The sequence below is a fragment of the Amblyomma maculatum genome, chromosome 5, assembly GCF_055883805.1.
Source record: "Amblyomma maculatum isolate TAMU_Amacu chromosome 5, ASM5588380v1, whole genome shotgun sequence".
Classification (NCBI taxonomy): Eukaryota; Metazoa; Arthropoda; class Arachnida; order Ixodida; family Ixodidae; genus Amblyomma; species Amblyomma maculatum.
The window spans coordinates 149,403,191-149,419,112 of record NC_139348.1 but is presented as its reverse complement, the minus strand read 5'-3'; the positions used below and the strand labels follow the sequence as shown (position 1 = coordinate 149,419,112).

The 15,922-nt window shown below is 46.4% G+C and overlaps 1 protein-coding gene across 1 annotated transcript; it reads left to right on the top strand.

Moving 5' to 3' along the window:
* Positions 1-7,255: 7,255 nt before the first annotated feature.
* Positions 7,256-10,247, top strand: LOC146189923 (uncharacterized). The gene is made up of 2 exons (XM_084603346.1): positions 7,256-7,522; positions 9,919-10,247. Exons 1-2 carry the CDS (start codon positions 7,261-7,263, stop codon positions 10,191-10,193), a joined length of 537 nt encoding a protein of 178 aa, XP_084459472.1. The 5' UTR covers positions 7,256-7,260; the 3' UTR covers positions 10,194-10,247.
* Positions 10,248-15,922: the final 5,675 nt, after the last annotated feature.

Here is a 15,922-nt window from a genome sequence, read left to right as displayed (position 1 = left end):
GAATTCTCTATTGCTGCGGAAGTATCCACTTTGTTTTAATCACTCTAATGCTCGAGCCTTACAGAGGGCCAAAGGAGTTTCGGGGCCAGATTCCTTTCCCAGTAATCACCTGTCAACGCGACTAACACCCGCAAGACTGGAGTTCATGATGTGTCCTAAGCCCCTATATATGTCTGCAGCTGAGCCCCCACGATTATTTAGATCTGTCGGCTGCTAAAGAAGTCATGTCGCATGTCGCTATATCGCTATGGACGCTATGTCGCCTTAGGAAGTATGAGATCGTTAGATGCAAGCTGTTGCCCATTAAATAAATGCTTTAATGAAAGACTGGAGACGTCGGTTAGGCTCAGGTAGGACGAGAAACCTTGCAAAGCTAAAGAGCTAGCTTTTATTCAGGAATCTTTAAAAGGCGCTACAGTTGAAGGTAGTGCATGAAGGAAGTGTAGCGCACGTAAATTGGCTCACTCAAAAGGCGATGTAATGAAGGAGCTAAAGAAGCCGAAGATAACACGAGAGAGCGCTGCACATCAAGCTGTTGATAAGCTAGGGTCAAACCACATCATATGGCTAAGAATGAGCTCGGTCGGTTTAATGCGTTCGGTACGCTGACTAAAGGCATAATTCCATCGACTTCCATCTTCGGCCCCGCTGTGGCGACTCAGTAGTTAGGGCGCTCGACTAATGAACGCAAGGAGGTGAGATCGAATCCTGGCTTCGGCACTCGCTTTTGAATCGCTAGGTGGAAAGGTGTGTTGTGCGATGTCATATGACGTCAGCGAACCCCAGGTGGTCTGCTCCAGGAAACCTGGCGACCCATTGCTCCCGGTGTAAAACGGATGACAAAAAAACAGGACTTGAGGGGCACCCATTGTGTACCAAGGTTCACCGAAACCAAGGTGCTGGCAGGCGCAAAAAACAGTTTTAAAAGAGAGATTGCTGAAGCCTTCAAGATGATTTTGGGGGAAGAAGGGGAATGCGTGAGTGTTCCGTCGGTGGCGTTCAACAGCAAGGAGGTGATACATCTCCGTTTGGACAATGCGACAAGAAGTTAGACCTAATTAGTCATTATTTTCGTTTTATTTTCATTTAATTTTTTCATTCTGACTTTCTTCGCATTTTCTTTTTCTGAATATTTTGTTTACTTGTTCTTCATATTGTAACCCCACGTTTTGTGTGAAGCTTTCTTCTTCGTACCACGAAAACTGGCAGTTGGTAGTGAGCGCATCATCTGGGTTAACGTCCTGGTTTAATTCTCTTGTGTGTGTATTGTCTTTTGTGTATAACCATGCAGCGCCGGAGGTCTTCGGCGCCCTTCACTACGGCGTCTGTGATAGCCTCTGGGACCTTAAACTCCACAAACCAGACCTGCAACCTCGCGGACAGTCCAGAGGCGAATCCGTGGTACTTACACTTGAAGAATGGTTGACTGCGCGAGTATCCACCGATGCCCAAGGCGCTATGCGCACTAATTGGAGATATGCAAAGCTAAGCTGCCGATGTAATGTAATTGTCGTTACTCTAGATGTTGCGCAGATATCATTTCTAGGGAAGGCAGTGGGCCGGAGGGGCTTATTACACTTTAAGGATGCACAGAGCCCCTGTCAGTGTTTGGAAAATAGTTAAAGCTATCCTGAAGCTGCTGTCTTTGACATTATTGCCGAGGAACCAACAACGAATGAGGTCAATGAATGGACGAAAGTGAGGTTCGCAATTAAGGCCAGGTTGAAGTTCAACGTTACCTGATATCTGATTATTGGGAACATGTTCTCAATGCATTCCAGGCGAACACCGATGTCTCAGTGGGAGAAATTGAGCTAAGATGAAGAACCAGATCAAACGGCAATGAGGTTCGAAGTGTTACGTTTAACTTTCGTAGCTCGCACTGCCGCGGCTTCTACCAACTTCTTCCTGGCACGGCGCCCAGCTGTGGCGCGCGACTGAGCGTGGTGCGAGGTGCACTACAAGTCTACGCTGCCTCCCTCCTCCCACTATAGAGAGATACCCGCATAGAGCGGTGGATAGAGTGTATAGTATATATCAGAAAAGTGTCAAAGACTAGGCGAATGACAGTGATCCTGTTATGGAGAGTCAGTGTTCCGGTGGCCTGCCAGTGCTGATTTGCGGTGACCGGAATGAAAGTACCTGACAGTATAGAAGCTAGAAGGCGGGTGCCTGAACAGCCGTAAAAGGAATAGTAGTGACGGTGATGAAATGCCCCTCTTCGAGCGCCAGAATCAAATGCGCAGGGTGGTGTCGAAAAGATGTCCTGCGCGAAGCTTATGGCACGCGTGGGGTCATGTGTGGATATTGACACGTGGGCTCTGGGTGGTAATGTAGTGATAGGCGACGATGAAGACATGCCATCTTGATGGGGGCAATGTGAAGTTGAAGATGCTGCACATCGTTGAAGGTCCGAAATGAAACCCAAAGATTAAATAAGCCACAGCTGCTGCATATCCATCGCTTGCGTGTGTTTTGTGTCGGTCGCTGCTCTGCTGTGAAGGTTGGCGAGATAGAGCGTGGCATGTCTGGGATCGGAATGAGCAGTACAGGCTTCTCAGCTCTTCTCACCGGTGTTGAGAAAGCTTATGCAGCGAGCTCTAAACGCCAGGACTCATAGGGGATGAGAGAGGTTACAGGATGGCACGGTTGGAGTCGAGACATTCCCAGGCAGTGAGGGAAATAGCCCAGAGTGAACTTCCGGCGTACGCACAGCTGGACAACTTAATGACGGCAGATGTTCCGCAACTGGTTTAGGATGACGGGGCTACAAGCGACGATGTTGAACACCGTGGGTCGACTTTGGAAGCTTCTAAAAGCAGCGAAAAGTGGCATGCTTTCGATCGCCTGTCTTGCTGCAGGGGCCAAGGACGGTACGTGGCCAGCTTACGAACAGTCGTCTTCAATAGTAGCCTTGCTCCAGGTATGGAGAACCATATATTTTCAAATTTTGGTCACCTACACTAAGCATGCTCGCCACTGTTTTGCTCTGCGCGGCTCTCGCTCTAGGGTGGGACGACCATCGCTGCGCCACTCGCGCCAAGCTGAGTCACAAGCCTCGGCACCGTGCCGGACAAGGCAGAAGTTGGTACGAGGCATGCAGCAGAAGCGGCACAAATAAAATATATCAGGGAGCCCTGACAGGGGGAGATCCAGGGCGTTCTCGGGCATAGCTCGGTGGCTAACACAGCAAATTGGACAGAACGCAGCGACCGAACGCAGTGCCTTTGAGGAACACAAGCGAGCCTCTTGCGAAGTGGTTTTGCTGTCAGAACATGATGCACTAAAGCTATACGTACTCTACGCGCATGTCTCCGTTGTAGCTGCGGATCGTCGTTTTTAACGCGAGAGCTTTTCTAGTCATGGAATGAAATCAAATCCCGTGCGCGAGAGTTGTGCGCCGGTTCTGTTCATCGAATCTTGGCGCTGAATTGTCACTTGCTAATAACGGATGTATGAGGAAGAAATTAGCAGTAAATCATATCGATGACGTCTTGAAAAAAATAAAAATTCTGTCTCTACTGGGAATCAAACCTCCATCCCTTGGATGCCTAACCGAGCGCTTTAAATAAGTGCGCCATGCCCGGGGTCGTGAAGCGCACAACACAATTCTCATTTTTTACCGTGAGAATGATGGGGCGATAACAATTATGCTGTAATTAGTGATAATGACAATTAAGACAGTAGGCATTATAATGACGGAGAATTTGGTTGATAACGATAATATAAGCACGCGAGATACACCATGAGTAGCAGCCACGCTCAGGCGTTCGCATTTATTCACTGTACAGATTCGACAATGTTCTCCATTCATCTATCAATCCATCATCATCATTATCATAAATCTATCTATCTATCTATCTATCTATCTATCTATCTATCTATCTATCTATCTATCTATCTATCTATCTATCTATCTATCTATCTATCTATCTATCTATCTATCTATCTATCTATCTATCTATCTATCTATCTATCTATCTATCTATCTATCTATCTATCTATCTATCTATCTATCTATCTATCTATCTATCTATCTATCTATCTATCTATCTATCTATCTACCTATCTATCTATCTATCTATCTGTCTGTCTGTCTGTCTGTCTGTCTGTCTGTCTGTCTGTCTGTCTGTCTGTCTGTCTGTCTGTCTGTCTGTCTGTCTGTCTGTCTATCCGTCTATCTATCTATCTATCTATCTATCTATCTATCTATCTATCTATCTATCTATCTATCTATCTATCTATCTATCTATCTATCTATCTATCTATCTATCTATCTATCTATCTATCTATCTATCTATCTATCTATCTATCTATCTATCTATCTATCTATCTATCTATCTATCTATCTATCTATCTATCTATCTATCTATCTATCTATCTATCTATCTATCTATCTATCTATCTATCTATCTATCTATCTATCTATCTATCTATCTATCTATCTATCTATCTATCTATCTATCTATCTATCTATCTATCTATCTATCTATCTATCTATCTATCTATCTATCTATCTATCTATCTATCTATCTATCTATCTATCTATCTATCTATCTATCTATCTATCTATCTATCTATCTATCTATCTATCTGTTATCCACAGTGTTCTCAGAATTTTTGCGTTTTCATATGCAGTGGGCATAAGATTAAGGTAACGTTCAAGAGCCTCGTAATGAAACACCAGTTAGAATGCGTAGCGAACCACTAGAAGTATTAGGCGAAAATTCCTGCTTAGGACCGGTAGTAACCGTAGATCAGGACCAGGAAATAGAGAATGAAGATAGCTAGGAGAATGAGATTGGAATGGAGCTCATTTCGCCAATACTCGTAGATTATGATAACAGCTTGCTGATATCGCTGAAAAGGAAAGTATATAACATTTCCATCTTACCTGTACTCACCATTCGGCTTGAAACGTGGAGGCTAAAAAAAAGGGTTCAACTTATGTTGAAGAGAACGCAGAGGGGTATGGAACGACAACTGGTAGGGGATAAGAGATAGGAAGCGCACACAGAGGGTGAGAGAAACAACTCTACGTATGGGATTCTAATGTAAATCAAGGCGGAGAACTAGGCATAGGCAAGGCATGTAGTGCGTAGAGGGGATAAGCCGTAGGTGCTAAGGGTAGCAAATTAGATTCCATTGAGAGGAAAGCGTAGCAAGGGGTGGCAGAAAGTTAGCTGCGCGGAGGAGGTTAAGAAGTTTGCAGAAGGTCACGGGGATGCAGCTAGGGCAGGGTTTAAAGGAGGAATATGAAAGAGGCCTTCACCCTGCTGGGGGTATAGTCCGGTTGTTGTTGATGATGATGATAATGATAATTTGTATTTTTGTTTACCAGATACTTACTGGAGACTAAGCTAAACATTTGGATGCATAGGAGTGGGACCATTTTGCGGAGAAAACAGGTGCGATGTGATACCCGAACACATATATGGGGCCAATTTCATTACAATGTTACGCCGCAGTTTGTACAGGCAGGAAATATTACTGTGGCCTGTTTTTTGCACTGCGTGAAAAAATCAGCGATAATATGAGTGTTCAATAAAAAATTGACACCAACTTTAAATAATATCTGTTTTCACAATAAAGCGCAAAAGTCATTCGCACGCAAGCCGTTTTTCCCGCCACTGATTGATAAAGTCGAGGCACCGAGCCGAGGAAGCTGTCAGTGCCCATCTAAGCTACGTTTCCTTACTTCACAGTCTGGTCAAAATTCTTCTCGACTATGCTTGCTTTTATGCCCATCCAACTACGGACGAAGCTTACTCAGGTATTTGATTCCAATAATTTAAGCAGACTCGCTACACCACTTCATATGTTCAAGTCGCCTTTTCTACCAATTTCTCACATGCGTAGACGAGCTCTTCGGTTCGCAGTTCTTTTTCAACTCATATACACAGCCCGAATTTTTGCATCGTTAAGGAACCATAATTTTCTAAATTTTCCTCTTATACCAATTTCCTCATAGAGGCAATTTGGCAAAGGAGGCCAACTCCACGAAAGAATAACCAGTCCTGCGCCGTAATGTTTCACTATGTATGGTTAAATCAGGGGAGTGAATGACAATGCTATATTATATTGCGTTTTCACGAAAGCGCACAATGAATGATATCATGTCCATACCCATGAACATCTATTCTTCTAATAATATCACTGATTTCCATTCGCTACCTATTCACGCTAGGTGTTTTGCCTATATCATCCTGAAATCCAGATTTCTTCGCAGGTATAGGGGTAATGAGCTGCGCTTCATTCGTTTTCGTCAACATATAGCACTTGACGTTTCACACTCCATTGGGGCCATTTGAGATCTTGATAACAAGGAAAAATGTTCGTAAAGGTCGACTAGACAAAGCCGCCAGTTTTTTCGGCTCAAGCCAAAATAGCTATTTTAACGACTATTTTACATATTTGGTCTGTTCCGGTAAACAGCGAAAATTTAAAGCTCCTTTTAGCTTTATACCGTACAAAAATGCAAGTTCTTCCAATTTGTTCCTCCTAAGGCATTGAAAGATTATGGTTCCTCCTCCAAGCCATCCACCCATACGTAGTAGCGTTTTCAGGAGTCGCGGTGACTACGTGCTCTCCGTTTCTTAGGAAATTATTCATTTACAGAAATATGCGCAGAAAAATCCCTTGAAAGGGAGAGAATGCTAGAAATAATTTTGCACAAGCAGGAAATGAATGCAGCTAGAAGCCCCCATGAACATACAATGTTAAACCAAATGATCTATAAAGCGACAATTGCGCCCCCCCCCCCCCCTCCAAACAACGGCTGGAAGAAGAGACGGGCATTATTGCTTCCTCCTCCCCCCCCCCTCCCACCCACAAAAAAAAAATTAGAAATGGCAAAATGGTCGCTTAGGCTAGATTATATTAGACTTAATTGTACGAAAATATTACATTTATATTTTTTGTGCACTACTACAAGGGATATGTGTCGCGTGGAAGAGCGGCAATACGCTGGCCGAGAGGTTGCTGCAGCGGCGAGAGGCGTGAGGTCAGAAGCGCGCAAAAAAAAAAGAACTCTCCCGAGAGTATGCAAGTAGTGTGCGCTATTGAACATAATGCAACAGCATAAGAGAAAAGAAGCTAATGCCAAGCTATAGGTTTGCAAGAATGATCGATATACCAATGTAAAGCAGCGCGCGCAGAAGGAGAAAAACGTTTCTTTGCACACTAGAGTATTGTTATTATTCATATAAAAACAGTATACCGAGCGTCTATAGCACTTAAAATCAAGATCGCCATTTCAACATGGCGAACATGGCAACTCTGGCTGTCCTTGCATTGTTCACCGCGTGTCCGCTCATTCTACAAGCGAGGGCACAACGGCTATCAGCTTATGGACCTACGGATCATCCTGGAGAGGTCCTCTTGCCACGGCCTTTGCCATCGGAGACACAAGATCCCGAGCATTTGTACGGGTACTGGCCTAGATCCCCGCCTGCACTATGGCCAGGACCCTGGCCTGGACCCTGGCCTGTACCCTGGCCTGGAGAGTGGCCTAGTCGCAGGCGTAAGTACTGGCAACCCATTTAATTATTACTTCATATTTGAGCGTTGCAGTAACATGAAAAAAAAAGTATTTTCTCTCAATAAAAATAACATGGGATCCGAGTCGGAATGAAGTTACCAAAAGTACAAACAGTTACATGCGAAAAAAAAACGCTGCCACTGCTGCAATATCGTGTCGCGGCACACCGAGGCGTACAACAGCCGGCTTATAGGTCCTAAACGCTGGTCGTGACAGATGGAAGTGAGCGAAAAATATTCTCATTTTTGAGTAAGATGGAGTCTGAGATAATTTTCTGAAAGTTGTCACATTGGATGAGGATTAGTAATTTGTCAATTTTTATTTCGAGAGGAGAATGCTCTTATGACTCCTTACCCTTTCGCAATTAAAGTGGATGTTTCTATAAATTATTACGGATGATTTTGGAAATTTGTTTTTCCTTTTTTAAGGCATAGTATATCTATCAAGTACACAGTATTTTGACCACCAAAAATTAGGACTGACTAAAATAAAAAATTTACATCTGTGAGACAAGTTTAATCGCCTCCAATCTGGGTGGAGCAGAGAAGGTCTGCGCCCCATTGCACACGGTAGTATAAACAATAGAGTATGTGACGCTGTTTTCAAGCGGTTATATGCGTTATAAACATATTGCCTTTATATATGCCTCCTTAGCGGATAGATGAAGGGGCACTCACAATAGAGTTTGAGGGATAGCAAAATATCTTAGTTTCATTGGCGCAAGAAGATTCGGTGCAGCGTCTCGGTCAGAGGCTCTGAAGGGAACATATCTAATATAATTTTTATATTGATCGAGAATCCTTTAGACACTTTTTCCCGCATAAATTGAGGTATAAGGGCTCAACCCCCAAATTGTGACGCCATCAAATCTAACGTCAATGATACACAACCGCTGGCGACGGCGATGTTGCTGATGATCGATTTCAAGAAAAACCGTGCGCTAAAGCACCGGTCTGCAAAACTCATGCATATGCTGCTTGGGCAGGACGATTACGAGGCCAGAACTACTAACAGCGGAATATCACCGTGGTGTGATTGATCGAGCAAATCGGTCCACGGTCGGCCTCCTCAAAAGACCACCGCAAATCGCCTAGGCAGCGACAAACTCCTACAAAGCAGGATTCCGAAAACCCGCGCTCCACTCTGCCTGATCTCTTTGGAAAATAGTTGAAACTTTTGGTAAATGGGGACAAATAAGCTGAGACCTTCCTCTAAAATGGACGGGACGTGTCGTCTATGATAGGGTGGTTTAGCACCGTCCAATGGTAAATGCAGATACTGCGGTAACTACAACCGTACGCAAGATAGAAGGCAAGAATGGCAATAGTGGCAAATGCGATGCATTCCCTTTTGGCGCTACGGCTTCAGGCAATAAGCAATTTTTCTGTCCTGCCCACAGGGCAGCGGCTCATGCCTAGCACTGCTGTTGGAGAATATGGCGACTATCGACCACAAATTGTTTGAAATGACACTAAACACGCAGTAGGTGCAAATAGGACATTCTCACGTAATAGATTTTAACTAACTAGTGACGAACTCTTTATTCGATCGGTCGTGACTTCGTAGAGCACTTCCGCACTGAAGCTCATCGAGCAAGGTTGGACACTGCGTAATGCCTTGTCTAATTATTTACGCTGCGCACCAACTGTCAGGGCTCATGTTCATGATTACCGCACATGCAGACTCTCCAAAGGGAACAAAATAAAGTGAAACAATATCCACCACTCAATACCAATGTACTTATCAGTATAAGTCTCTAGTTTCGTGCCATTATGGAACGTTCTTCACATTCCTTACTCGCGAAGGAGATTAGATTCATAAAATAATTCATAAAAGATTCATAATATTTGTAAATAGATATATGAAGAAAATGGTAGCTCATGGGGCAATCATAGATTTTAGCGGACGGGAAAGATATCAGCGCAGCTGTGTTACTGGCAGTTTCGTGCTCTTCACTAATAATAGATCTTGCGCAAAGAATTATTTGTCAGTGAAGGTGGGTTTCATGTGCAACGATCTTCCAGTATTTCGCGGAGTCCTGCTTATGCAAACGAATCTACTTGCAAAGGGTTAGTGAAACTTTCTCATTGAATACGGTGATTGAAAATGCAAGTGACATTTTTTACAAAATATTGCCCTGATCGTAACATGTTAAGGTTCATGGTCGGTCACAAAAGGCTTAAGCAGCATACTGAATTTAACATCATTAAAATTGGAAGTTGCCATGCTTTGTGCCATCCCAAGTCTTTAATGTTTCATTAATATTCTTGTGACCTTAATTTATACGTTGATCTTATAACAGATTTCATTGGCTAGTGGATTTAGTAATCTTCATCTGCCACCTGATGAGTACGGGAAATTTTCATCCCACTACCTAGGGTGCCCACGACATGAAGTGTACAAGACATGTGTAGGCAGCAGCTGCGCGGAGGCCAAATGCTGGAGGCCCAAAGTTGGACCCGGATGCACCAAGGACTGCCGTACCGGATGCTTCTGCAAGAAAGGCTACTACAGGAGTCAATCTGGCAAATGTGTTCGTTGGCACAAGTGCAAACAGGGAAACAGGCCAATGCCACCTGCAATTGGGTGGCCATATCTGGCAGCTCAACCGCGGCCACAGAGTCCGCAGAACCCTAACCTTAGAGCTGAGTGATGCATAGATCCTAAAAGCTACCTTCACGTCATTTTAAACTGTCACACAAAAAGAGGGAATAAACATTTTATTGCCCGAAAAATGTGATCCTTATATACATTCCAGCGTAATGCTTTCAGAACAAGTAACATAAGGCCCGGTGTTTAAGCTTACAGATTCCCACTACCAGATGTCGCTACACTGTGCTTAAAACACAATATTTTCTAGAGCTGGCTCTCTTTACGAAAGTTCAGCGCTAACACCTCCACGTCGTCGTAATAATTAACGCTGTCCAGTGGTGTTCTATGTTATTTCACAGTATTGTTGTAGTTCTGACGCCCGTCGATACTGTATTTACTCGGCAGCATTTCGATGCAGATGTGTCAAGAATCAGAGCGGTGTTTTGTGTAACTTGACACCGTACGTTTTCGAATACCTTATTTATTTTATTCCGTATAGGTTAAGTCAAATGAGCGGTTAGTAGAAAACAACTAGTAGACCTTGCTCATGTTTTTCTTGTTTTTTTTTTTTTTTTATCAGCGCTCATTCACGTGAATAAAGCAATGCGACCTGCTAAGAAAATTGACCTCAATGGCTTTCTAAAATTACTATATGAAAAAATAACAAGTTAATAATTATAGTTTCACGTTTCCTCACTGTGTAAACTCTTTCGATTGGGGGATTTAGTAGTATGGCATATCAGCGATCCATGAAAGGAGGCAAGCAGAAGGCGTCTTTCCGTATCGCTGCACAACAAAAAATAAAGCCGATCGCCGGGTCATTTGCTATCACTATGCGACTGCTACGCTCATTAATGTAATTTATGAACTACTCATTTTGTATTCATGCTTCGTATCCGACACCGCATTATCACTCAATTACAACCTTGGTATAGAGCTGCCGGACGCATTTTTCAGGTGCAGTCTGCTGACATATTTTTGACTACCACCATGCACGCTATGCCCTTGTATATCATTCAAGTCGTCGTGTGTGGAGGACCAGCCTTCGGTATCCTGCATGTTCCCAGTATAATCTAGTGTAAAAAAGAAGACGAGCTGGTGCTCTAGCTGCGTAGTCTTCGCCTGGTCGTGCGCCTGACTGGTCTAGCTGATCGGTGACTGCTGCTACGCCTGCTTCATTTCTTCCCAGTTCAGTTGTTCTGGAAATAAACCCCCCCGTTACATTTGGTGGAGGTTCCTGCTAAGATTCACGTTCTCGCCCTGAACTCTGCAGCCCCACGTTACCGCGTCATGCGATGCCTGAAGATGCCAATCATCAAACTGTACAAGTTGGCTCGGCATTTACTTGTCCCGGCTCTCTCGACCAGTTATACCCCTCCACCTGCAGTGGCGCTGGCGACCATGACATCGAGGATTAGCTCACATCCTATGAGCGGATGAGCGCATATAACAAATGGGTAGCGAAACACAAGCTAAACAACGTCATTTTCTATATCATCGGCTTAGCAAATCTATGGTTGCGGATCCACGAAGCGGACATTTCATCATGGACCGTGTTGAAAGCCAGCTTCTATGAAGTTTTCAGCCGTCCGGCTGTGAGAAAAACTCTTCGATTAACAGCGCTTGCGTGCGTGCTCTAAGCAGGTTGGCGAGACTTTTACGAGTTATATCGAATTGTCGACTTGTGCTAGCGCGTGTACCCACAGATGTAAGAGGCCGACAAGATCAAGCATATTGTTACGGTGCGCAATATCTAGATGACGACGACGCACTGGTGTGGTGTTGGGAAGAAGACGACCCTCAGGCTAAGCTGGGTTCGTGCTGGGGGTGGGTGCTTCTGAGAGTTATCTGGCGTTTACCGCTGTGTAAGTTTCCCTTAACATTTGGTGGAGGTGCTGGGTGCTGGGAGCGCCGAATATCCACACCCAAACCATTTCCGGGATACGCGCTTTCGTGACTTTAACTCGCCAGCCCCGCGCATGTCCAGCCGCTCACCGTCGCCTCAGACCCGGAGGTCCCGCTCGCCCCTACCTCACCGTCCATCATCTCCTCACTTCTCTGGCTTTCTTCCGGAAAACTAACCAATGCAGCTCCCGGAGGTGATGCTGCATTGACGACCCGGCCCGAAAATCCTCTGCTGACCCTCGCTCATCGCCGCAACCTTCTAGACATCTGTGTGGATGGTGCCCCTGTTATTGCCCTCATTGACACTGGTGCCCAAATTTCAGTCCTCAGCTCATCCTTTCACCGCCGTCTGAAAAAGGTTGTCACACCCGCCGCTTCATCCGCCGTTCGTGTCGCCGATGGAAGCGTCGCTGCCGTCGTGGGACGGTGCACTCCGCGCGTCAGTATTTCCGGTCGTACTACCCCTGTCCTCTTCCCTGTTATCGACCGCTGCCCTCTCGACGTGGTCCTCGGCATCGACTTTTCAACGGCCCATTCTACCCTGATTGATTGCTCAACTGGCGCTTCTTCGCTTAGACCTGCCCAACTGCCCCGAAAACACCGATGCAAGCCCCGCCTCCGATCCGCCGAATTTGTTCGTCTACCACCCGAAGCAGCTATTTATGTTCCACTGGCCCCGTTCCCCGCAGTTCCTGACGGCACATACGTCACTTGCCCGATTACCGATGTTGTTCTGAGTCGCAACATCATACTCCCTCATACCATTGTGACTGTCACTGCTAACCGCACCTCTCTTCCTGTCCTTAACATCAGCCGCTCGACCCAAGTTTTACCCCATGGCATCGCACTTGCTGATCTAGTTCCTTTGGCGGACTGCGAAGTTGCTGTTCTAACGCCTCAGCATCTGTCGGAGCAGCATATATCAGCTTCTTCACATTCGATCCTATTTTCAAGCATGATACCTGCGGATCTGCCAGATGACCAAGCCAGAGCTCTCTCCGACCTTTTGCTGTCGTACGCTGATATACTTGATTTCGGGGACCGACCATTGGGCAAAACATCCGTTGGGACCCATCGAATCAATACGGGTGACGCCAGCCCCATCCACAGACGGCCTTATCGTGTTTCCCTTACTGAGCGGCATGCTATACAGAAAGAAGTTGACAAGATGCTGACGCAAAACATTATTGAGCCTTCCTGCAGTCCCTGGGCGTCCCCTGCCGTACTGGTCAAAAAGAAAGACCAAAGTTGGAGATTTTGTGTGGACTATCGTCACCTTAATCAAATAACAAAGAAAGATGTTTACCTTCTTCCACGAATTGACGACGCGCTTGACTGCTTGCATGGTGCCAGCTATTTTTCTTCCATCGACATGCGTTCAGGCTACTGGCAAATTGCTGTCGACGAACGGGATCGCGAGAAAACCGCATTTGTCACCCCCGATGGACTCTATCAATTCAAGGTGATGCCATTTGGACTCTGCAACGCTCCTGAGACATTCGAGCGCATGATGGACTCGCTCCTCCGTGGCTTCAAGTGGACAACATGTTTATGCTGCTTAGATGACGTCGTAGTTTTCTCTTCCACGTTCGCAACCTACCTTGATTGACTGTCTACAGTCCTGGCCGTTTTTCGCCGCGCCGGTCTTCAACTGAACGCCAAAAAATGCAGCTTCGGTAGGCGCCAAATCAAAGTCCTGGGTCATTTGGTTGATGCAAATGGTGTTCAGCCCGACCCTGACAAGGTTCGAGCCGTGCGCGAGTTCCCTACCCCGCGTAGCTCAAGTGACGTGCGAAGCTTCCTCGGCCTTTGCTCCTACTTCCGCCGCTTCATTCGGAACTTCGCAGACATCGCTCGTCCGCTTACCTCTCTTCTGAAGAAAAAAGTACCTTTCACATGGGGTTGTGACCAAGTATGCCTTCACGACGCTTATTTCCGCCCTCACTACACCACCTGTTTTGGCGCACTTCGATCTTTCTGCACATACCGAACTGCGCACCGACGCTAGCGGCCATGGTATTGGTGCTGTCCTTGCCCAATCCCAGCATGGGTCCTCCCGCGTCATTGATTATGCCAGCCGCCTGCTTTCGTCCTCTGAGCGCAATTATTCAATTACAGAGCGGGAATGCCTTGCACCTGTTTGGGCGCTGACCAAATTTCGCCCTTATTTGTTTGGGCGGTCCTTCTGTGTAGTGACAGACCATCATGCTTTGTGTTGGCTGTCCTCACTTAAGGACCCCACTGGCCGTTTAGGTCGCTGGGCCTTGCGAATACAAGAGTACGAATTGACTGTGGTATACAAGTCCGGCCACTTACACCAAGACGCTGACTGCTTGTCCCGCCATCGCGTAGATCCTCCCGATTTGTCCGACCATACTGCTGACGACTACATTTTGTCCGTCTCGGACTTTATAAATATCGCCTCCGAACAGCGTCGGGATCCTGCCCTGCAACCAATCATAGACCAGCTGCGCAACAACCACGATTCTTCCGCCAGCGTGTTCGTGCTCCATAACTAGACATTATACAGACGCAATATGCGTCCAGATGGCGCGGACCTTTTACTGGTTGTTCCGGCTCATCTGCGCTCTATTGTCCCCGCCCAACTTCACGACGCCCCTACAGCAAGACACTTGGGAGTATCACGCACGTACGACCGTGTGCGACGACGATTTTTCTGGCCTGGTCTCTACCGCTCTGTCCGTCGCTACGTCGCCGCTTGTGAGCTATGTCAGCGCCGTAAGACACCATCGCTTCAACCTAGTGGGCCCCTGCAAACAATCTCAGTGCCGACTGAACCATTTTCTCGTGTGGGCCTCGATCTTCTTGGGCCTTTTCCGACGTCGACGTCTGGAAACAAATGGACTTTCTTTTGCATGACGTAATCTTGATTCATGGCGCTCCGCGTCAACTGCTCACAGATCGGGGCCGCTGTTTCCTTTCTAAAGTGGTTCATCACCTTCTACGCTCATGCGCTACTCGTCACCAATTCACCACGGCCTACCATCCGCAAACGAACGGTCTTACTGAGCGTCTTAATCGCACACTGACCGACATGCTATCTATGTATGTGTCCGATCACCATCATGACTGGGACATCTCCTTACCTTTCGTCACGTTCGCCTATAACTCCTCACGCCATGGTACCGCCGGATACTCTCCCTTTTATCTACTTTTCGGCCGCAACCCTTTACTCCCCTTCAACACCTTGATACTCTCCCTTTTATCTACTTTTCGGCCGCAACCCTTTACTCCCCTTCGACACCTTGCTGCTTCTTGACAACTCTTCCTGTAGTTACGCTTCGGACGCCATCGCCCGCGCTGATGTCACCCGCCACATTGCTCGAGACCGGCTTGGCGCGTCTCAGTGCTCACAAATGCGTCGTTATGACCTACATCACCGAGACGTCCACTACCCTCCTGGTTCCCTCGTGCTTCTTTGGCTTCCGGCCCGCCGTGTGGGGATGTGCGAGAAACTTCTGCCTCGTTACGTGGGTCCTTACTGCGTCCTGCGACAAGTCACCGATGTGACCTATAAGATCGCCCCTCTACAGCCCAAGTATTCTTCCACAACCCCTCATCCAGAAATTGTGCACGTCGCCCGTCTAAAACCATACCATTCAAGTTCTCCTGTGTAGGCAACACCGGGACGGTGCTTCTCCCGCGCGGGGAATACTGTTACGGTGCGCAATATCTAGATGACGACACGCACTGGTGCGGTGTTGTGAAGAAGACGACGCTCAGGCTAAGCTGGTTTCGTGCTGGTGGTGGGTGCTTCTGAGAGTTATCTGGCGTTTACCGCTGTGTAAGTTTCACTTAACAATATTCTTCAAGGCATCGATGACGACGCCTTTCAGATGCTGCTAGCGTGAGACCTCCGCACTG

Excerpts from the sequence above, each read along its gene's own strand:
- LOC146189923 (XM_084603346.1), top strand. The coding sequence starts at position 7,261 with ATGGCGAACATGGCAACTCTGGCTGTCCTTGCATTGTTCACCGCGTGT. Across the intron at positions 7,523-9,918 it reads AGAGTGGCCTAGTCGCAGGC|GGTGCCCACGACATGAAGTG; the intron begins GTAAGTACTGGC and ends CCCACTACCTAG.